The 22,433-nt window shown below is 35.8% G+C and overlaps 2 protein-coding genes across 7 annotated transcripts; one reads left to right on the top strand and one right to left on the bottom strand.

The window, feature by feature from the left end:
- The first annotated feature begins 489 nt into the window (after window positions 1–489).
- Window positions 490–10,392, top strand: HDH (histidinol dehydrogenase). 4 transcript variants are annotated; one of them, XM_086457606.1, is made up of 16 exons: window positions 490–629; window positions 879–948; window positions 1,081–1,193; window positions 2,312–2,433; window positions 2,552–2,604; window positions 2,730–2,802; window positions 3,192–3,293; window positions 3,501–3,602; window positions 4,816–4,887; window positions 4,975–5,037; window positions 5,353–5,394; window positions 7,394–7,453; window positions 7,584–7,694; window positions 8,983–9,153; window positions 9,603–9,693; window positions 9,876–10,392. In XM_086457606.1, the coding sequence occupies exons 4-16, from the start codon at window positions 2,341–2,343 to the stop codon at window positions 10,148–10,150; spliced, it is 1,308 nt and encodes a 435-aa protein (XP_086313732.1). In that variant the 5' UTR covers window positions 490–629; window positions 879–948; window positions 1,081–1,193; window positions 2,312–2,340; the 3' UTR covers window positions 10,151–10,392. The 4 variants fall into 4 exon arrangements, with proteins under 4 accessions (XP_086313732.1, XP_086313729.1, XP_086313728.1 ...); XM_086457603.1 differs by having other exon boundaries at window positions 1,040–1,193; XM_086457602.1 differs by having other exon boundaries at window positions 1,036–1,193.
- A 744-nt stretch (window positions 10,393–11,136) lies between these two features.
- On the bottom strand, window positions 11,137–17,092 carry LOC147390692 (beta-1,4-N-acetylglucosaminyltransferase family protein). Of its 3 annotated transcripts, none has more exons than XM_086457607.1 (4): window positions 16,948–17,092; window positions 16,418–16,526; window positions 11,674–12,857; window positions 11,137–11,306 (listed from the first exon to the last, which is right to left on the bottom strand). In XM_086457607.1, exons 3-4 carry the CDS (start codon window positions 12,759–12,761, stop codon window positions 11,291–11,293), a joined length of 1,104 nt encoding a protein of 367 aa, XP_086313733.1. In that variant the 5' UTR covers window positions 12,762–12,857; window positions 16,418–16,526; window positions 16,948–17,092; the 3' UTR covers window positions 11,137–11,290. The 3 variants fall into 3 exon arrangements, with proteins under 3 accessions (XP_086313733.1, XP_086313734.1, XP_086313735.1); XM_086457608.1 differs by lacking the exon at window positions 11,137–11,306 and adding an exon at window positions 11,351–11,471; XM_086457609.1 differs by lacking the exon at window positions 11,137–11,306 and having other exon boundaries at window positions 11,488–12,857; window positions 16,948–17,091.
- Between the last annotated feature and the right edge of the window lie 5,341 nt (window positions 17,093–22,433).

Here is a 22,433-nt window from a genome sequence, read left to right as displayed (position 1 = left end):
ATCTAAAATATAATGCCAAATCCATAAGCCCAAGGGGTTGGTCTAGTGGCAAGCCGAGCCTTGATAAGCTCCTCAGGAAGGGTAGGTCAAGTGGTCGAAATCTCATGAAGCTATGAATTCCTTGGGGCCAACCTCCAAGGTCTGGTCGACATCAACTCAATTAGTTTCACGTAGGACTTTTTGAGAGGGACGGTGCGTGTGACCATGAGATTAATCTCACCTGAAAATAATGCCAAAACCATAAACTATATTAATTGTAATTCTTACATGTGTGTATAGATTTTTTATAATACTTTTCAGCTATATATGAACTTATCATTTTTTCTAGAAGGATATGGGGTGAGACTATGAACATAAGCTTTAATAGATTAAAAAGATCATTATATGCTTTGAAGAGCTTGATGATTGAAGAGATTGAAGTTAGGGTATTTAGGTCATTTACTATATATCTACAATAGAAGACCGAGGTCAACTGGTCAAGGGCCATGTCATCGGTTTGAAAGTGATGCGATATCTCAAATATTCATTTTCGAAGGGTTTTTGTCTAAGATCTAAATCAATCTTTAGAGGGCTTGGAGACTGAAGTCGTGGCAAACAAGTGTGTCTCTCCAGTTCCGTCTCAACTCCAGGTACGCTCTCTCTCTCTCTCAGCTGCTGAGCAGCTGAGGTGAATCTTCATTTTTTCGCAGATTGGTGATGAGTTGTTTTTATGACCAAAACTAAATTTTAGATACAAACCAAAACGTTGACCAAAACATATGATTCTAGGCCTGTATCATCTCGGATTTGAAAAAAAAAAATAAAAACGATACGAACCGATACATTCCGAGACCGACAGATACCATATGTTGAACCATTCTGTCTATTTGTGTGTCTAGGGCCGGCTTATAAGTTGCTTCGAACCAAACTTCAAAGGAGAAGGAGAGATAAAAATATACTTTATAAGCAGTAAGAATAAGATTTCTTTATTATTCTTTCATTTGATATAATCTGTTTTGGTTAATGATATAAATAAGAATATGGATTTGATGGAAGGTAGTAGTGGATGGACATTCAAATTGTACCCTTTAATCGGAGCAGGTGCTGCTTAGTTGATGATGCACACATAATTCCACATTTTCAACCTTTTAATGCTCACAAAAGTATAAAAAATCTTCGGTTGTCTCGTCGTCCACTCGGATTCCCCTTCCCAGGTATAATCTCTATTTTCTCTTTTTTTCCTTATTGTAATTTTGTTTTTCTCATATATAAAACATTGTCTTCAATCTTGATTTAGTTTTCTATTTTATGCCTTATTTTATTTTATTTTATTTATTTTTTGATACCTTGGGTATCCTGTATTCGGGCCTCCTAGAGCACCCGACTAATCCTATGGGAACGTATGTCACCTCTTCCACATGTACCAGGTGTACTGGGATAAATCCTAGGGGGTGGCTTTGGGGGGAAGGGACTTGAACTCGGTATCTCTGATTCTTGATTCGTGATCCTAGCCATCTCTCCAACGCCTAGGGTACCTTGGGTATCTGGGCCTCTTAGAGCACCCGACTAATTTCATTGGATACATGTATCATCCCTTCCACATGTACCAGGTGTATTGGGATAAATCCCAAGGGGTGGCCACCTAGGGAGGGAATCGGACTCAAGACCTCCGCTTCCTAAGGCGTGGTCCTAGCCATCTTACTAAACCCTCGTTGGTTATTAGTTTAATTAGTTAATTTTGCTTTATGAACAATCATACATTGGTACTTATAGTTTTAAATCTCAAAAGAAATTGAGATGACTTGAGCAAGTCATCTTTGTTTCGGATAATACTAAACAAGAATTTCTATGTGAATCGGCCCACTAAATGAATCATCCAAAACCCAATTCATCTCATCCAAGTTTTTGAAAAGTGGTGGCAATACTTAATAGTTACAAGTGGATTTTTTTACAGATTAACACCCCCCTCTCCCTGCCATCACACACACTCACAAACAAAGAAAAAAAATGGTTGGACTAGCTTTGGGAGGGTTTCACTCGCACGATCCAAGATGACTCATTTGAGTCAATTTGGTATCAATGGGGACTGAGATGATCCAAAAAGCGGGTTTTGAAACCTAGTTTTTGTTGAAAGGAACTAACAATCTTTTATATTGTATATATGTGTAATTTCTATTTTGATAATTCTATTTCGTGTCCTTGAACTTCAGTAGCCTCAGATAAACAATCTTACTAAGGCTTTTGATGTTGGAAAAGTGAATTTCAGCACATTCCTCTTTATTTGTTTGTTTATCTGTCTTTTTATTTTCTCTTTGATTGGTCAATGTTACAGGATCAAAGAGTAATATTATTAGGTGTTCAATGAAGTCTTATCGTATGTCAGAAATGACTCAGACTGAGGTCAATAGCCTTAAGGCTCGTCCTCGTATCGATTTCTCTTCCATTTTTAGTACGGTGAGAATTTCCCCCCCTTTTCACCTTAATTGTACTTTCTTTCCCATTGAACTCCAAAAGTTGTTATCTCACTTTTATGAGATTTTTTAAATGGATTGTGGAAACCGTACCATATTAGGTACACCCAATTGTTGATGATGTACGCAACAGAGGTGATGCCGCAGTTATCGAGTTGGTGCCTTTTCGACTTTTTGTTGTATATTTTCAAGGCTTTTGCAATCTTTTTTGGTCCATTTTGCATATCAATTGCTCATTTAATCATGAAATTCATATTGAGAATTTATTATCTTTTGCAGTTATACTGCACGGTTTGACAAAGTTACACTGGATAAAATAGTTGAAGAAGTTGCCGATCTTCCAGATCCAGAGGTATGCCGGCTTTCACTGTCCAATTCATTTTAACATGTCAATGCAGTTTTATGATGATGGTGGAAGGTTTATTATTCGATAACATAAATGTAAAACTAGTTAAGAACAAATTCATCTAAACTATGCAACTGAAATTTGATTTTGATACTAAAAAATGGAAAAATAATTCAAGTTTTTTTTTTAAATCTTAGTAACTGGATTTTCTTTTCCTTTTAGAAAATGAACTTTTTTTTCCTTCAAAAGTTGAACATGTGAATTGAGCTCCACTTACATCTCAAAAAAGAAGGAAAAAGACAGCCATTTCTTTTTGTTTAGTCTCTTTATATATAATAATCTTGATTTTATGGATTATGCATTATTTACTCATGAGTGCCGTTGCTGGAATGCAGCTTGATCCAGCTGTTAGAGAAGCATTCGATGTGGCATACAACAATATACATGCATTTCATGTTGCTCAAAAAACTGTCGAGAAAAATGTTGAAAGCATGAGAGTAAGTAATTCCTAATGCATTTTTCATTTTTATTTTCTCCTTGGGAAAATCTTTGGTCTTGCAACTTGGTATGCTTGTTTTTAGTGTGACCAGTAACTTAAAGGTGTAAACAAGTTTTCAACTCAAAACCAGTCACACAACACTACAGTCCCTTGTTATCTTACTTTTTAGCTCATATTGGCTTTTGTGTGGTCCATATTTGGTCAGGGCGTTAGATGCAAACGAGTAACAAGGTGTATTACTTGTGTGGGTCTTTATGTTCCAGGAGGAACTGCAGTTTTACCTTCGACGGCTCTCATGCTTTCAGTGGTATGTTCTCACTTTCCTATCAACATCATTTTTTTTATAGGTGAAATATCATTTCATTAAGGCGGTTGAGCTGATTGGTTTAAAGAAATGATACAAACATAACAACTTAAGAGGATGCAATACAACAAATCTGATCCCACCTCACCAAAAAATCTTCAAAAAAGAAAACACCTTGCACCAAAAAAATAACAAACCCAAAACCGACACTACTAGATTCTCAACTGGCTTACTCCTTCCTTCAAAGACATGGCTATTGTACTCCTTCCAAATCCCCCAACAAAATGCAAAGCGGGTGACACTCCAAAGAAGTCTCTTAGAATCTCCAAACGAGTTACCCCACGAGCAGTGTAGTTAAGGGAGAAAGGCGCAAAAGTCTCCTAGTGTCTTGTGAAGCAGGCGCTTGAGTAAAGTAAGGCACAATAAAATTATAAAAATTAAAAAATTAAATAGTGAAAGGTGGGTTCTAGATATTTTACAATTATAACATGTATAAATGTGAGTTTTTACAAACAAGTTAAAGTATTCAACACTTCAAGAAGAAGAACAATCAACAATGAAAGAAAGAGTAGTGAGGAATAAGGAGAATAAAAAGAAGGGAAGAAAAATAAGTAAAAGTAGGCCAACAACATGTGTTGTTACTGCAACGACAGATCAACAACTATGGCTATCAATGGGTGGGTTCTGGTCAGGCTTGCTTGAGCACTAACCAGACCCTAAAAAGACGGGCACAACCTTTGACTAGCCCGATACCCTTATCGGGCTTAAGTCAACTGAGTCTTAATGGGCTTGGGCTGAGTAAAAATCACCAAATGTAAAATTCAATATGTTTAATTGTAAAAAATTGAACTTTTCAAATAAATTTTATTTTGTATGTAAAAAGAATACGATCAAATCTGAAATTAGTGTCTTAATTAAATAAATTAATTCATTTTTAGTGAGGTGCATGCCCGTGCGCCTTGACTGAGGCGTAGTGAAGGCGCAAACCTTGGTGCGGCTTACTTAAACTGCCTTGCCTCACATGTAAAACAAGGTGCCTTCGGTCCACCCGCCTTGAGGTGCGTCTGAGGTGCTCACCTTGAAGTACAGACCACAGCAAACAGCCCTCCACACCAAATAAACCAACAAAATGCTGCCAAATCCTATAATGTTTATTGTGACCATTGATGCCTAGGTGACCAAATGTGGTTGACATTTGGTTTATTTTGTGCACCAGCCTGCACAGATTGCTGGGTGCAAAACTGTTGTTCTTGCAACTCCCCCAAGTCGAGATGGAAGCATCTGCAAGGTATCTGTTTGTTTCTTATGAGAAGCCTTATCCCACCATTAGTCATTCTAATTCCTACATGACAAGCTAATCATTTCTTTTCTGTAGGAGGTGCTTTATTGTGCCAAAAAAGCTGGTGTGACTCATATCCTTAAAGCCGGGGGAGCACAGGTCTGACATTCTTAATTTCAGAACACTGGTTTATTACACCTGTTTGATCAATCATTTATGGGTTTTGTTAACTTGTGCCCCAAGGGCACATGTTAAGATGCATTAAAACACCTTGGAAATAAGCATTTGAGGGTATTTTTGGTAGAAAAACATTTTTTTGAGGCCATTTTTGGCAGGAAAAATAAAGTTTGGAGGTGTATTTAATGCATCTTAACATGTGCCCTTAGGGCACATGTTAACTGAACCTATTATTTATTTATTTATTTTCATTTTTCATTTTAAATTTTTTTTTTTTTTTTTTTTTTTGCTTTGTAGGCCATTTCTGCTATGGCTTGGGGGACTGTTTCTTGTCCCAAGGTACTCTTTTTCCATAGCTTTCTTTGTTTATGTTTGGTATTGCATGCTAACAAAGCAGTAATTACTTTCTCTTACAGTAGAATTAGTGATTCATGCTCATGCATTTCCTGATCAAATTCAGTCTTTACCACTAGCTTATGATTCTGAAATCAAGTTTGGCAATTGAGCTGCTTCTTCTATTAGATAAAACAACTCTGGTAATCTCATGCATATGTATTTCTCTTGAGAGTACTCGTAGTTGAGACATCCGTCCATTGGGATTCTGTTTTGACCTATCCATGTTTCATACGTGGCTATAGATGTTAGGATCCATGATAGGGATAAATCATAGCCATTTAAAGTTTACAAGAGGCATAATAAGAATTTGAACAATCAAGTTCAAACCTTGATTTGGTGGGATGATAATGAAGTGGTCCTACATGGGATCTTCTTTAGTTTAGGATAGGTTGGGCAGCTGTATGAGTAAGAAGATCTAACTATTATTTTTTATGTTTTTAATGGATTAGGGTTAGAGCAGTAATTACTGTTTTTTTTACAGGACAGAAATAGGGTTGGGTTATGGGATAAAATCCATGTCTTGTTTTGTATTTTTTAAAGCTGATGAATAAAAAATAACTGCCTTTCTCCTTTTCTCTTGGATGTGTGAAGTTTCAAGAATATGTGTAGTTCATAGGACAATATTGGTGTGATACCAATAGATTTATCTCTTTTTCTTACTATCCATCATTATTTTTCTTGTCAAATCCTCTCTTGGATGTGTGAAGCTTCAAGAAGTCCTAGATGTGATTCCTAGGATTATCTTATTCTCCACTACTATTCTTTTTTTCAAACCCTCTCTTGAATGTGTGATGTTTTGAGAAACTCTGGTGTGATTACTAGAATACTATTGGTGTGATATCAATATATCTATCACTTTGGTCATAAAAATAAAATAAAATAATATCTATCTGTTCATATTCTCTACCATTATTCTCCTTTCCAAAAGATTCTTCTCTTATACCTTTTGTTGTGTGGAAGTGTAACAAGAGAAAACAAATAAAGATGAAACGAACACACAAAGAACACAAGATTTACATGGTTCGACAAATTGCCTACGTCCACGGAGGAGAGGGAGAAAAAATCCACTATGAAAGACAAATGTTACACTCTCTGTTCTCTACTACTCTCTCAGCAGCAAGGAATCTTTTCCTTTCACTCTGGGCCTCGGCCCTTCGGGCTGAGCCCACTCCGCTTCAAAAAAGGTTTCCCCTTGATACTGTTTTTTCCTCTTGAAGTCCAAGCCCAATAAGAATACTAGACATCTCACAACACCTTCTTCAACATACTCAAAACCGTCGAAAACTTTTCTTATTACTTCTTTTCCTTATTTAAACTACAATAGTACTTATTTTTAATTTTTTCATAACTACAAACACTTTTAGTATTAATCTTTGGAAACCTTAACCCTAAACCTTATAAAACCCTTATTTCCTCTAAAGGTCCTGCATCAATCCACCATGCCACGGGTATCACCTATGGGATTTGCTTGATTATACACTTCTATTTGTTTCTGAACCAGCCATCATCTTTTTGGTCTCTACTAAACAAGGTTGGTTGTTAACTTAAGATAATCTGATTTTGTCCAATTTTTGCCTAGGAGATTTATTGGAGACCCATCAAGTGGCAGCTCTTATTTGTTTAGATGGCAATGCTTGATATTTTATAGGGTGTACTTATGAAAAGAGAAGAAGTACTATGCCTAATATGTGTTTTCTTTGCAAAAAGGATGAAAAATCAACCATTTTCCTCATAATTGATTCGTACTACTATTGTGTGGCATGCCTTGTTTTGAGGTGTGGATAAAGTTTTGTGCACGTGATTATACACACCATTTGTTGTTCGCATGTGAGCTTGCATGTCAATTTTCATTCGCATGTGACTGGAGTATGTTTCGAGGTGTACACTTGTTCAATTAGATCTTTACTTCCATTGTATAGTTTGTTAATTAATTAATTTTCAGGTGGAAAAGATTTTTGGGCCTGGAAATCAATACGTCACAGCCGCAAAAATGATTCTCCAAGTATGATTTTCTTTTCCTTCTATGTAGGTTCTGAGAACTTAAACTGCAGTTTCTACTTGGCCTAGGTGCTTCTATATAGAGTTGTTCTTATCTTAGATACTTATCATATTTGTTTTCTTCTTAAATGCAGAACAGTGAAGCCATGGTTTCAATAGACATGCCTGCGGGTCCTTCAGAAGTTCTAGTCATTGCTGACAAGCATTCCAACCCAGTTCATATAGCAGCAGATTTGCTCTCTCAGGTGCTAATCACTTATATTCTCTTAGTTTTTGATGGTCCATTTTTTCAAGAGAGCTGCTATTGGCAACCCAACTTTTACTTATTACACCCTAATTTCTTAAATTATTTATCACACCCCAATTAAAGAACACACCATTCAAACATTACAGAGGTAGTTATTATCTCCTCAACCTTACAAAACATTATAACACTCATTCAAACAATTTCAGTAGTTGTTTACAATTAGGATTAGGTTCATATAAAATCCAAAACCTAAAAATAGAAACCTAACAAAAAAAATGAGAGAGCTTCTAATGGCACCCCACCTTTTACTTATTCTCAACCATTCCTTTATTTTTTTATTTTTAATTGCGGTGTAATAATTAAAAGTTGGGGCCAATAGCAGCTCTTTTTTTGGTTTTTTTTTTACTTATTTGAAAAAAAGGGGAAAGGAAAAGAAAATACAATGATGGGGGGGGGGGGGGGTGCATTACTAAAAATTCTTCACTGGTTTAATGTGAAAAATATTATACTGGAGATAAATTTTCGAGAAGTTGTTTTGATTACTTGAAAATAGGACAAGTCAACTCAAGTGGTGATAACATAGGTCTATTTATACCATATAAATCATTTGTGTCATTTTCAAAAGATTCTCAAGAACATTCAAGAGTTCCTAGTGAATGGATCTTGTCTTTGCACATTCTTTTACATATAAAGAAAAGAGTTAGGTAGTTTATGCATAGACCTTCTTTTACTCTATTCTTCTGAAAACATGTCTACCATTATTAGGTCCATTTATAGGGACCTGGGAAAAATCTTTTCGCTCTGAGTATTGATCCGAGGATTTTTCCATGAACTACATCAAAGTCATTTTCACTGAATCCAATGGATCCCGAGTGACCAATTTGGCAGAAACCTTAAAACATAAAGAAGCCGCTGCAACAGGAATCTTTCTGTGTTGTTTACTGACCACTTTTCGTAAAAACTCAAAGAAGTATGATATCTCAGTTGGGTACTAGATGGGGTTTTATGTTGTCAGTCAGGAGTTAAGTTTCATGTTTCTAAATCTCAAAAAATTCTCCGGGCTGGTTGTTACAAATCTGCTACATAAAGAACAAATCTCTACAAAAAATATTTCTCCTAATTTGCTGTGGTGTACAACATCTCAAAAGTTTCTGCAAGATTGAGATTGTTGATAATTTAGACCATTGGCGCATAGCCTCGACCTTGAGGTCACAAGCTTAATCTCATTTTCAATCGAAAAAGTAATTTCTATGATGCCCACAGATGATTGTTTTGGTGGTCTTCAGGCGGAGCATGGTCCCGACAGTCAGGTTGTTCTTGTAATTGCTGGGGATGGTGTGGATGTGGGAAGCATCGAGAAGGAAATCAGCAAACAGTGCAAGAGTCTTCCAAGGGGAGACTTTGCTTCAAAAGCACTAAACCACAGTTTCATCGTGTTTGCTCGTGATATGGTTGAGGTTAGTTCCCTGATTTTGGACTCTGTGTGGTAACTTCTAAATGGAATAAAATGTAAACATTATTTTATGAATCAAGGTTTAAAATCTAGTTCGAATCAGTGATTTGGTCAGGAGAAGAAGAACCGAAACAGTCCATGACAATCCCAAACATTCGTTGTTCCGTAGTCAATGTTTCATTTCGTTCTTGGCCAAAATCAGAATTTTCTACCAAAACATTCAATATTTTGGATTGTCTCGGAATATTTCAGATTGTCTTGAAGTGTTTTGGTTGGGATTGTTTCAGTTTTTTTTTTTCCAAATTCGCTTGGAATGATTTCTGAAAATGATAACAAATGCAGGCTTAGGGCATCCAGTTTCATCATTTTTTTTTAAAATTTGTTTATATTAAAGAATCTCTTCAAATTCATCCGTCTCCTAACAATAATTGTCTTCTGTTTTGAAACTTTCAGGCCATTTCCTTTTCAAACTTGTATGCGCCCGAGCATTTGATTATCAATGTCAAAGATGCAGAAAAGTGGGAGGGGTTCATTGAAAATGCAGGTATTATCATAATAGTTGTATGGCTTCTTTAACATGATTACAATATTCTTAATTTTTTTAAATTAAAATAACATTAATAAAACCTAATTAATCCAACATCATGGACATGTGTGCATTTGGGTTTTAACTTGGTGTTTGGTCCAACAATGGAGATAATGTGAGATTTTGCATATCCATTGCAGGCTCTGTATTTTTAGGGCAGTGGACACCGGAGAGCGTAGGAGATTATGCAAGTGGGACAAATCATGTCCTTCCGACGTATGGTTATGCCAAGATGTATAGTGGGGTGTCTCTGGACTCCTTCCTCAAGTTCATAACAGTGCAGTCTCTGACAGAAGAGGGGCTGAGAGAGCTTGGTCCATATGTGGCGAAGATGGCCGAAGTTGAAGGACTTGAGGCCCACAAGAGGGCGGTAACCCTTAGGCTTCAAGACATTGAAGCAAAACTCCCTATATGAGTTGGAATGCGTCACCCCTTTGTCACGATTGATTTTGTTTTCCCGTTCTTTTGGATCTATTTGATCAGCATTATCAAGAACTTTTAATAAGTGCATAATGTGCAGAGAACAAATCATGGATTGTTGCTACATGAGGTTTTTGAATTATTTCTGTAGTTTAAGCCTATGAGGCAATCTTTGCATTGCCCTTTGAATTGTTTATGGTTTCAAGCTAAGGTAAGATAAGTTATTTTCTACACCAACTTTTCCCCCATCACACCAATTCATGAATTTATATATCACACACCAAAATTGATACACACACCCCATTGATACCTCTTATTCAATCTCTTCCCCAAAATGCGTCTCCATGGTGGGTATAAACACCATGGATACATTCTTCCCCTCCCCCAAATTCTAGTGCATTGTGTAACCCCATTTTTTCTCATTGATTGGGTGTTATAAATAAAAGCTGGTGTGCCAATATCAACTATTTTATTCACAATAATGACGTTTAGGCAGAGATTCTAAGTAAATGTGGGTATCTCATGATATTGTAATTTTGTCATTTTTGTGGATGATTACTCTAAAGAGTAATACTGAAGTGACCTCAAGAATGGACCCACGTTGCAAGCCCCAACTTGAAAGTATATGGGAATTATAGATGCTTTTCCTTGAGATACAAGTGAAAGGTATCTTGTGGTCACTCCAACACGACTCGTACTCTAATTGCACTGGGATGTTGACGAAAGAGAATGATTTCATTGCCAATCTTTTACGTGATTATGATTGACGGCACAGTCCATTGCTATTGGATCTACGATGTGTGCCTCCAGTGCAATTAACCTTAAACTGTCCTTCTCGAGGGTTCCCCCCGTGGTTCGCACATTTTTTATTCAAGAATAGCTCTTCCAAAGGAAACTTGAAATATCTATAATTTAAAAAAAAATATGGTATTTTGTAGAATTATTTGAATGTCGTTTTATTTAAATATCTATGAAAATGGCAAATATACAAATCATAGAATCAGTTGTGCCTTATATTTATGAAAATAGCCATCTACCCAACTTTTTTGTTTTAAAACTTAATGCACATCTGTACAACAAACAAGTTGATGAATTTACCTTTTTGCCCTTGGGTAGAATGTTGGCTCATGAGAAACTACGTGATCCCAACCCTGTAAATATGAAATCCAACGGTTGAGTGTTATATATCACAATGATACACATATGGATGATATTTATCCCAAGGACAAATATCAACCATTAAATATTGTGTTAAAACAGTGGGGATCATGTGTTTTTTTTTACTTCCATGAGTCATTCTTCACGGGTCACTGGAGCTTGAACCAACAAAAGAAAAACAAAACAAAAACTCACTCCTTGAATTTCAAAACTGTAAAACAAAAAATTCCAAAATGCAGTATTACAGTACATCAGAGCATTTTGGCTATTAACAAAGTCTGATAGTTATACTTATTCATAATTTTCCACACCTTAAGAGGATACCAATCTATTATTATTGCTTGTTGGGATAAAACTTACTCGAGCTCTCGTAAACAGCCTCCGGGAAGGAGGAACTTGAACTTATCGGCATTCTCTATCAAGTATGCAGGAAGATGAACTGCAGAAGCTGTCCTCGGGATCGAACCAATTTTCTTAAGCAGCTCTTGGAAGCTATATTCTTCAGGTAACATATCAAACAAATCATCACCCAGGCAAATTATCCTCTGAATTCTTGAAAATTTCAGAAAATCTTTCCGCTTCACACGGTCTGCGTGGCTGTACGCAGTCATCTTAAATACAAATTCTTCAATCTTTTGGAAGCAAAAGCTACAATGCCAGCCCGCGTCAGAGAGTATAAGATCTGTTTGACGGGAATGACGGTATCGGGTACCAGACCCATATATATGGATTGTGGCACGCCAACTGCTGTAATCTACAGGGAATTCAAATGAGTACATATAGTGTCTTAGCTCAAGGTGCAACACAGGTGGAACTCCATTGCACCATTGTAAGAGTTTCACGGTGTGCGGGCTTGGAATTTCGTCCGTGTCTGACATTATGAGAAGGTCCCCATTGGAGATCCCTGCATGGTGAAGTAATAAGTTCATGGCTCCACGTTGCTCTGATTCTAGTACAAATGGGTCCTCTTTGTAGCCATGAACGGCAGTCCGGCCTGAGAATACACTATGAACAATCTTCCCCTCCGCAAATTTGAACCTCGCTCTGTTATTTGCAAAGAAGAGAGGCTTTGGGATACCAGTAAAGGTGGTGTTGGATTCGAGGATGACAAATTTTGAAACATAAGGGAGAAGCTCACGCCACCTGATCTCAAGCAAGTCAAGCTCATTACTGAAGATAACGGCATCAAAGACACGACGCGGTTGGGAACGGAGAGACCATCCATGAAGGTTGCAAAGAGGGTGCATAGAGACATTCTCGGCGTAGAAATGGGGGAGATGAGTGAAGGGAGGTGGAGGAATGTCCCAAAGTGGGCGGAAGAAGTATGAAATCTTCTGGGCATGAATGAAGATTCCTATTATGCAAATAGGGATAATAATGAAGAGGAGGAAAAGAATAAGCTTAGAGGAACGTCGTTTGGAGGTAAGTCGAACAGAACGTCCGGCCATGTGAAAGAATTTTGAGGTGGGCAATGAGAAGAATGATCACGATGACGAGTAACTAACATATTTGGTTCAATTCATGGATATGCCACTCTTTATCATCTGCAGAGATTTCAAAAAGGGGTTAAGAGACTGAAACCAATATATAGTTATTTAGCTTATGCGAGTCCAACAATTTTAGATTAAAGAGCAAATAATAGAAGTAGAAAGGGCTACAGTCATATGGTGTTTGAGATTAAAGACCATTTGTTTGGTCCAACTAAAGAGATTTCCAAATCGAACATCAAACAAATCAGAAATAAATTCAAGTTAGCAACGTTCTAAATCATACAAACTTCGTGGAAAGAAGAAATATTATACAGCGGATGGTTACGATTCTTATTATCAGTTAGTTGAATTCTGATCAAGATCTCTTAGTTGGATGACCCGACATATGGAGGATTTGAGAACCCTACATTTCCATGTTAGAAAAAACACTTTTTTGTCTTTGGAGAATGTTGTTATAGATGTCTTGAATCTAGTTAGTGATTGATTATTACGGATGTACAATACAACATGAAAGTATTTTACACTTTTATACCCATCTTAGGGTTTATAAATGCATTTTCAGTATTTCAGGTTTAGGAGGATATATTTTCAATGTAACTCATTTGAGGGTATGGAAAGTGAAACAAAAAAGCATAGGGAGGTCTGAGTATTATAGGGAGAAATCCAAGGCTGTAATTTCTTTCTGAGTAAGTGCATTGCTCTCATTTCAACCGTGGATGTAGGCACTGCAAAACCATGCAAGTCTGACTGTGTTATTCATACATACATACATACATACATACATACATTTTTCAATATATGGGTTAGAAGTTTCAAAATGGGCTGATTTTTTGTGAGGAGGATCTCGATGGTGAGGAGATCACTCTAAGAAAAAACTCTGCCCATTCTACAACTTCTAACTCCATAAAAAACGGTTTACAAATAATTGACGGTCCACAATTCTTCAACTTGTAAACTGGGGTTAGAAGTTTCAGAATGGGCTGATTTTTTGTGAGAATGATCTCCTCATCACAGATATCATCCTCACAAAAAATCAGCCCATTCTTCAACTTCTAATCCATATATTGAAAAATGTTTGGCACAAAGTTTGGCTCTCTTTAGGGCCTCTGAACGCTCCCCATATATATAATTTTTGTTGTCATTATGTTTTTTTACATGGGTCTTGACATTCTCATAGAAAAATTGAAATCAGAAGCAACAGAAATTAGCATGGAATGTAACAAAAGATGCATATGAGTTTAAATTTAACAAAGCAAGAACAGTGAACTAGGGACAGATAACAAAGAGATTTGTTGAGTTCATTTGTAGAATGAACCATATAGACTGCCAAGACAATTTACCTACACCAAGGAGAACAAGACAAGACCAACTAGCTACCCATACACATGAAATCCCTCCTAAACAAACAATCTTTAAAATAAATAAAAAACCCTTTTAACTCCTTGGAAAGCTTACACCAAAAAATAAGAAACTCAATAATGGATATAATCAAAGTTTAAAATCTAGTTTCGATGGAATGTCTCCATTAGGGGAAAATCTGAGACAGTCTTGACCAAAACAGTTCAAGGAAATTTGAAACATTCAATGTTCTGCTCAAATCTTGGTTGTAACCAGAAAGTTTCCCTGAAACATTCTGAAATGATATGAACATCGAACCATGGATATAATCATTTCACGGACAGAATGCTTCTTCCTTTAGAAATATTTTTACTACTCCTTTCCTCCCTGGTACCCCCAACAAATAGTAAAAGGAGTAGATGACCACACAGTACTCTCTATGCAAGAAGGTCCAGATCTATCAACTCTTGAAAAAGAGGTAGGAAAACACTAATAAGTTTATATATATATAGGGTCATGTTCGGCACCCGACTATTTACCCTATGCTTTGACCTACGTGTTTTGTCCTACATGGTGTTAGAAGTTTTGGAATTGGCTGATATTTGGTGAGGAGATCATCCTCACCAAAAATCAGGCCATTCCAAAAATGGACAGTCCACGATTCTTCAACTTGTAATGGTGTCCCACGCTTTGAGGAGTTTTACATCAATTTGCTTCCCCTCAAACTTAGGGAAGGTCTCTCATATTTTTTGTGTGGCTGTGTACCTGAATGCATTTTGGGTTTCAACAGGGATATGAAAGTGAAAGCCCCCCTCTTCGTGCCTTCCGCTACCGACAATTACTCTTTTGCAATTGAAGCAGCTTAAGACCCTTTTTAAAGCTTCGCTCTTACTAAAGTCCCTGTTTTCTACATGACTTAAGGTGATGAACACCCAAGCTCTAAAGGTAGATGCCTTTCCTGCCATTCTCATTCTGTCCTACTTTCCGTTAAAAGTTTTGTAATGGGCTAATTTTTTGTGAGGGTGATCTCCTCACCAAAGAGATCATCCTCACAAAAAATCAGCCCATTCCAAAACTTCTAGCCCATGTAGGACAAAACATGTAGGGCAAATAGTAGGAGTGCCGAACATTTCCCATATATATAGAGAGAGAGAGAGAGAACAGCCACCCCAAATGATTATGCCCTCGGCAATAATACAACCCAAGGTTAGGATCGTATCTAGAACAACCACCCCAAATGAAGAAAGCTATTTTCAAAATGGGCCTCTTGGCCTCCGAACTGCAATATCTAGGAAAATAAAATAGGAGAAAGACATAATGGAATTGTAAAAGGACTTCACTGAAAACAGATTGTCCTGCCTACAAGCTCACACCATACAGTACTTATTATCAATAGAGATCAGAGATATACATCTAATGAGATTTATGGCACCCTATATCTCACAATCATTAAAGAGTCCTAAAAATTCAAGGTTCCATGGCAACTCTTCGCTAGATCGAACCATGATGTCTTCTATTGCCAAGTTTTTTTTAAACAAGACCAAGGATAACGATGGAAACTACATATGAAGAGGTAAAGCCCCACACCAATGATCTTTCCAAAATCTCATTTTATTTCATCTGATGAAGTTAAAAGCAACCCTACTCCGAAACTCTGGCATGATTTTAGAAATCCCATCCAAAGACCGAACTCATAAGTAGTCCTTACCTCACTGCTCTCTCATCCAAAATTCTTGACCCCATATTTTTTTACTTTAATGACCTTCTACAAGCTTTCCTTCTCATAGCCAAACCTCCACAACCACTTACCTGTAAAATACATGATTATAATCTTTTTATTGTCGAGATCCCCATTCTTTGGTTGAGTATGGAGGGAGTCTTGATTAATGAATAACATATGCATTGAAATTTCCTTCTTAAGCCTTACTACTTGTTCGGTAAAACTGTGTGAACGATGTCCTATCCTTGTGCATATGGTCTCTTGATCTTTATCCTATATGCTTACTTTAGTTATTTTATATTGCACATGCTAACATGCACTCCTCAGTCCTCACACACACGATAACTTGGGTGTGGCTTGTAGCGATTTCCAGCATCTAAGTGCAATGATCCCCTCAAATTTCATAATCAAGACACTCTAAAATAGTTCCTCAAGAAGAAATTCATATTGTTTTTTAAATTCTCAAATAAAATTTCATTCTTAGGAAAACAATTTATGTATAAAATGTTTCCAAGATCATTCTGAGCTTAAAGATACAAAATCCAACAAGACTCACCTCGAAATCTACAAAGAGTAGTGCCGTTTCATTTCTGATTCCATCCCGAATTGCTTTAGCGTTTGCTTGTTATAAGAATTCACCCCATCTTTTGCTTCTTCCCCAAACTCTAAAGAGAAAAAAGACAAATTAATCCAAAAACACCAAATCAAACAAATAATTTACACGAAAAACTTCGTCATGAAACCCTAAACTGTTCTTCAGGAAACAAAATCCCGTAAAAAATATATATTTTTACTCAATAAAAACTCTAGAAACATCGAAGACGGATATTCAAACAAGTCCTAATAGAACAACAGAAAAAAATCTAATCGAAATAAAAGAAAAAATGAGATCTTAGAAGACTAAATTCAGATCTGATTTGCAAAACTCTTAAATCAGATATTAATTACAAAAATCATATAAGAGCAATCTGATTTGCAAAAAGAGTTTGGGACGCTAGAAGATGGATCATGTTTCAGTTTGTGACCACACACACACACACGTGTGTGTGTGTGTGTGTGTGAGAGAGAGAGAGAGAGAGAGATTACCTGGTTCGAATGTGCTTCGATGGCGAGAGTTGTGTACATTGACCCTGGAAGAATGCGCGAAGAGAGAGAGAGAGAGTGAGAGAGAGGTATTTTGTTGCTAAAAATTTATTTGAATACAATAGGTATAATTTTAGAGAGCTGCTATTGGTACATTAACTTTTACTTATTACATCCCAATTTCTCATATCAAATCCTAAGCCCCAAAAAATAGAAATTTAACACACAAAAATGAGAGTTCTTTTTTGGCACTCCAACTTTTACTTATTCTCAATCACTCACTTTTTTTTTTTTTTTTTTTTTTCAGGGTGAATCTCAATTTCGTGCATTGAATATGATGAAATTTCGAGTTTAGTATACATTTCATTTTAATTATGAAAATATGCATTCGTCATTTTTATACCCTACGAACTCGTGAGATCGTCACTTTTAATATCTACAAATTCGTAGGTATATCAGTGAATTCGTTGATTATAAAAGTGATGAATTCACTCCAAATACATGTTTTGGGAATTAAAATGAACAATGTATTGAAACCCAAATTTGGCCGTAACCTCTTCACATTTTGGGAAAAATCTTTCTTTTTAAATTTTTTTAATTGGGATGTAATAAGTAAAAGTTCGGGGTCCTAGTTACTATTTGTAGTCAAAATTGAAAGAGTCTGACTAGCCTTAATAACTTAGTAAGATTTTAACTCTTACTAAAGGTCATCGACCTCACCTTGTGGTATCTCAAAAACATGATCTGACGTCATAGGAAAGAATAAGTAAAATTTTATAAACTTTGAAAAAAATTAATTTTCACCATTGAATTTAAATTTAAATTTGGAAGTTTCGTGGAAATTTGCTACTTGTGCATTTTCAAAACTTTGGGTGAAGCCCAAAATTATTATTACTATTTTATAATTTTCTGTTTTGGTATCTAAGTTTTTCCATGAAATAGAGAAGGGTATGGTGTTGGATTGCCAATGTGATAATCAATATTAGCAAAACGACCCTTAGTAAGATTTAAAATCTTACTAAGGAAAGTAATTTTCAAATTGAAATACCTATAAATTAGGATTTCTTTTCCTCTTTGCTTGTCATTTTGCTAAGTAATGTTGCTAATATACTTTTATTTGACATATTTTAATATTTATTATTTATGTTGATGAATAAAATAAATTCTGAATTTTAAGGGTTTGTGAAATTAGGGATCTCAATGAGTACCCATTTGATTTGAATTGAAATCAAAACCCCTGATTTTGATTCCCTTTTTACTAGAATCAACTCTAAAATGGAACCGAACCAACAAAAACTATAATTGTTAACTCTATCTGATGGGTATCCACAGGTACCTAGAATCGATTTACTTTCATATTATAGGTGATTTAAGATTTTTTCACATTTTAAAATATATATATATATATATATATATATATATATATATATATATATATATATATATATATATTAAGATCCAACATTTTTTCTGATAATCGGGTATCCATGTAGACAAGGGACCAGGTCCGTATTTGGGCTTTGCCCAATGCATAGACCATGCTCTTGTCCAAGGACTAGTCATGGGCCACGTGTAACACCCGCACATCACACACACCAGGTAAGTGAGGGTGCGCCCTCGCGGGTGACCCTTAAGGAATTAATGCTCATATTGGGTATCGAACTCATGACCTACGTGCATTAATTGTTTATCGGTCTGAAATTGCCATTGAGCCAACCCCTTGGGGTTTTAAGATCCAATATATTTTGTAAACTACGGTTAAAAATTTCGGAATGAGTTGATTTTTTGCGAGGATGCTCTCTATGGTGAGAAGATCACCTTCACTAAAAATCAGTTCATTCTGAAACTTCTAGCCCCAGTTTACAAGTTGAAGAATTGTAGACCATCAATTATTTGTAAACCACTTTTGATAGGGTTAGAAATTTCAGAATGAGCTAAATTTTGGTGAGGATGATCTCCCCACCATACATATTATCCTCACAAAAAAATCAACCCATTTCGCAACTTCTAATCCCAGTTTACAAAATACGTTAGATCTTGATCATGTCCATATATATATATGGGGAATGCTAATATCCAAGACCTCATGAAAATGTTGGTGTTATCCACCAAATTCACTTTCTAATTATACCTCTTTCCATTTTATTTTTTAGTGAAAAAGACAAGGATATATTGATATTTTATATAATAAATGTTAAGAGTATTTTAATATTTTGATTTAAATACCTTTTTTTTTGTAATAAATGCTTTGACAGTCGATACCAACATAATAAATGCATTTATTAAGGACATAGGTAAAGATTAACATACTTTTGTTTTTTTTACTAAAAGACAAAATAGAGAAGGATATTATTGAAAGAAAAATGTGGTGGAGAGCGATAACATGTATATATATATGAGAATGCTAACGTCCAAGACCTCATGGGAACGTTAGTATTGTCCAACATTTTTTTTTCAATTATACCAATCTTTATTTTGTCTTTTAGTAAAAAAGACAATGGTACGTTAGTTTTTTATACAATAAGTACATTTATTATGTCATTAATAAATGTGTTTATTGTAGACATGAGAATGTTCACTTTTGAACTTCAATGCTACGTGGTTTGGAGTCGCCACCATTCTTTTTTGTAAATGGGTGTGAATGGGCACCCGAATCGATTCTTTTAAAAATTATTTTTATGGCATTGTAGTGACTCTCAATCATGGAAAATGTATGATTTATCTAAGATCTAAGTAAGGGGATTCGGTTAGAGAATGGGGAAGGTGTTAAGCACCTCATTCTCTCCACCTATGGTGGTTACCTTTACATTTGACCATTTTTGAAAAGAATAATATAACAAGTAAAGTGCATGGGATGCATGAAGTGGGTGGGTGCACATGGTGTGTATGTACATTTTTAGAAGAGGATTTGATGTTGGTGTTGACATGAGAAATATCTTATGGAAGAAGACATTCTATGGAGTCAACACACTTTTACATGAGTTGAGATGTTGGTTTAGGATTTTAGAGAAATTCCATGGATGGAGTACCCTTAGATCCATAACCTTAATGCATGCATGTTTAGTTAGAAACTTAGTGTTTTAACCCCATCAAGAGAGTTACACATTTCTTCATCATAGCCAAACATGTGTGAGGTGTGTGCATAGTGTACATTATGATGCATGATATGAGAATGGGTTAAAAAGGGCTTCAACCTCCATCCTTTCGACCAAACCGCCTCAAGCATTCCATGCCCAAGGTTGAGGTTCAATCTACTCGGGATGAAGGAGGGTTCCCCATTACATCCTAAGGATTTCTAAAAAGAAAAAGGGAGGGTTAGAGTTAGAAGATGCAAGTTAAAAGAAAATAAATAAACAACTACTATCCCACCTTGTCCCTTTTGGAAGTCTTGAGAGAATTTGAGCTTGAGTAATGAACTTGAGAGTTGAAGGGATGTAGTTGAGGGTGAGTTGAGAGAGTTGAAGGTTGAGATGAGAGATGAGTAGAGAATTTGATAGAGTTTTAGGTTGAGAGATGGGGGCTTGAGAGCATGAATTGTTCTTAGAAAATGATGGTATTTATAGAGTTTTTGGAGAACTTTTGGGGATAAAGTGGTCCAACCCTAAAAATAAAGAGAATGGACACAAAGTTTATGTTATTTCTTTTTGGATTTTTCATTTGTATGAGGGCAAAGATGACATTTGTGAAGAAACCCTAAAAACATTCTTTGATCTTTGATTTTTGGTAAATAGAGGTGAGAGAACAAAAGTACTTTTGGGAGGATGAATAAGGGAGTGACATGTGTAAAGGTGGAGTGGTAGGTAAAAAGTAAATCTTGGTTCATTTGTAAATAACAAATAAAGCAAGGGTGGAAGTATAATTTTGAAATGGGCCAATGGGAGAACAAAAGTACTTTTAGAAGGATGAATAGGAGAATGACATGTGTAAAGGTGAAGTGGTAGGTGAAAAATAGATCTTGGTTCATTTGTAAATAATAAATAAAGCAATGGTGGAAGTATAATTTTGAAATGGACCAATGGGAGAACTCTATGTATGTACTTGAAGATTCCCACCTTTTGAGGGCATAATGGGAAGTTCTCTCACCTTTATGGATTATTACCAAATAATCTTTTTGGTTTGACCAACCTTTTTGGGAAGGGCATTCTTGAATTTTCACAAGGAATAGTTAACTCTCCAATTAGATGATGCATTAGGTATTGAGGGTTTATGGGAGATCAACATGTGTCATCTTTTGATGGGGTGTGAAAGAATGGGCTTGGAATGGACTTGGTATTGGACTTAGGTAATGGATTTGGGTTATGGACTATGGGCTTTAATGGTGGGCTAAAAGAATGGACTTGAATTTGGGTTAAAAGGTAGACTTTGTCTTGGGCTTAGGTTGGATTAGGAAATGAACCTTGGTTGTGGTATAGGTGATGGGGCGGTGAATGGAGAACGGTTACGGATCCAGATTGAATCATAGAGGTGGAGTGGATTTAGACCGGGTTAGGGACAAGGTTGAGTATGCAAAATTATGTGGTATGATGCATGTATGCATGGAAAATGATGCCACGTGACAATGCGGGTCCGTCGAAAATCTTGAGTTTTAAATCGAAATAAATTCGAGGAAATTTAGATTTTCCAACGGGTTCGTGAAAATTGGGGTGTCTACATTTATTATGTTAATATTGATTATGATAGCATTTACTACAACAAAGACTTTTAATTCATAATACTTAAAAATGCTCATAATATTTAACAATTTATTTTGTAAATAAGTATTTGTTGTGTAAAAGATTAACATAATCTCTTCTTTTTCACTAAAAGATAAGATGAGGAGATTTATTATTGGAGAAAAACAAAGTGTTGGACAATGCTAACATTCCCATGAAGTATTGGGCGTTAGCATTCCTCTATATATGTGTGTGTGTGTGTTGTTTATGCTACTTTATAACCTAATTGTGAAAAGGGGGAATTTGTAAATATTTTGGACTTTTAATACAAGAGCTTCTATATTGCCACATTAACTTTTGCCAACGCCTCTCCAAGATGTGTGTAGATTCTTTGGTGATTTACATTCGAATTGGGGTTAGCAACCGTTAGTGTGACAATAAAATCTCTCTTGAATATACAGATGGCACAATCTTAATGTGAGAAACATTAAATATTTTGATTATGTTGGATATTTTGTGTCCAATAAATGAGAATAATATAGTCACCCATCTATGATTTATGATCAATCTTTGTAAATGAGGACTAATATTGTCATTTAAGTAAATATTTTTGTTAAGGGAGAATTTGTTGCAAAGTTGAAAAAATCAAGGTTTGTAAGAGTTGTTTAGGGACATAATGTGACGGGGAAAAGAAAATTATATATTTTAATGGAGAGATGAGAGGAATGGGAGACATAATGTGATGGGGTAGAGAATATTCATGGTATTTATGAGAATGTGGGGGACATAAGAAACATAGGGTGATAGATTTAGGTATGCGTAAGTTAGGTTTGAGAG

Source organism: Akebia trifoliata, chromosome 11, assembly GCF_017979445.1.
Source record: "Akebia trifoliata isolate Shusen 1 chromosome 11, ASM1797944v1, whole genome shotgun sequence".
Taxonomy (NCBI): Eukaryota; Viridiplantae; Streptophyta; class Magnoliopsida; order Ranunculales; family Lardizabalaceae; genus Akebia; species Akebia trifoliata.
The sequence above is the reverse complement of the archived record's forward strand: the minus strand, read 5'-3'. Positions and strand labels throughout refer to the sequence as shown.

Coding starts and splice junctions, on each gene's coding strand:
- LOC147390692 (XM_086457607.1), bottom strand. CDS start 12,761: ATGGCCGGACGTTCTGTTCGACTTACCTCCAAACGACGTTCCTCTAAG.
- HDH (XM_086457603.1), top strand. CDS start 1,046: ATGGACATTCAAATTGTACCCTTTAATCGGAGCAGGTGCTGCTTAGTT. Junction 5,395..7,393: donor GGACTGTTTCTTGTCCCAAG/GTACTCTTTTTC, acceptor ATTAATTTTCAG/GTGGAAAAGATTTTTGGGCC. Junction 7,695..8,982: donor CAGCAGATTTGCTCTCTCAG/GTGCTAATCACT, acceptor GGTGGTCTTCAG/GCGGAGCATGGTCCCGACAG.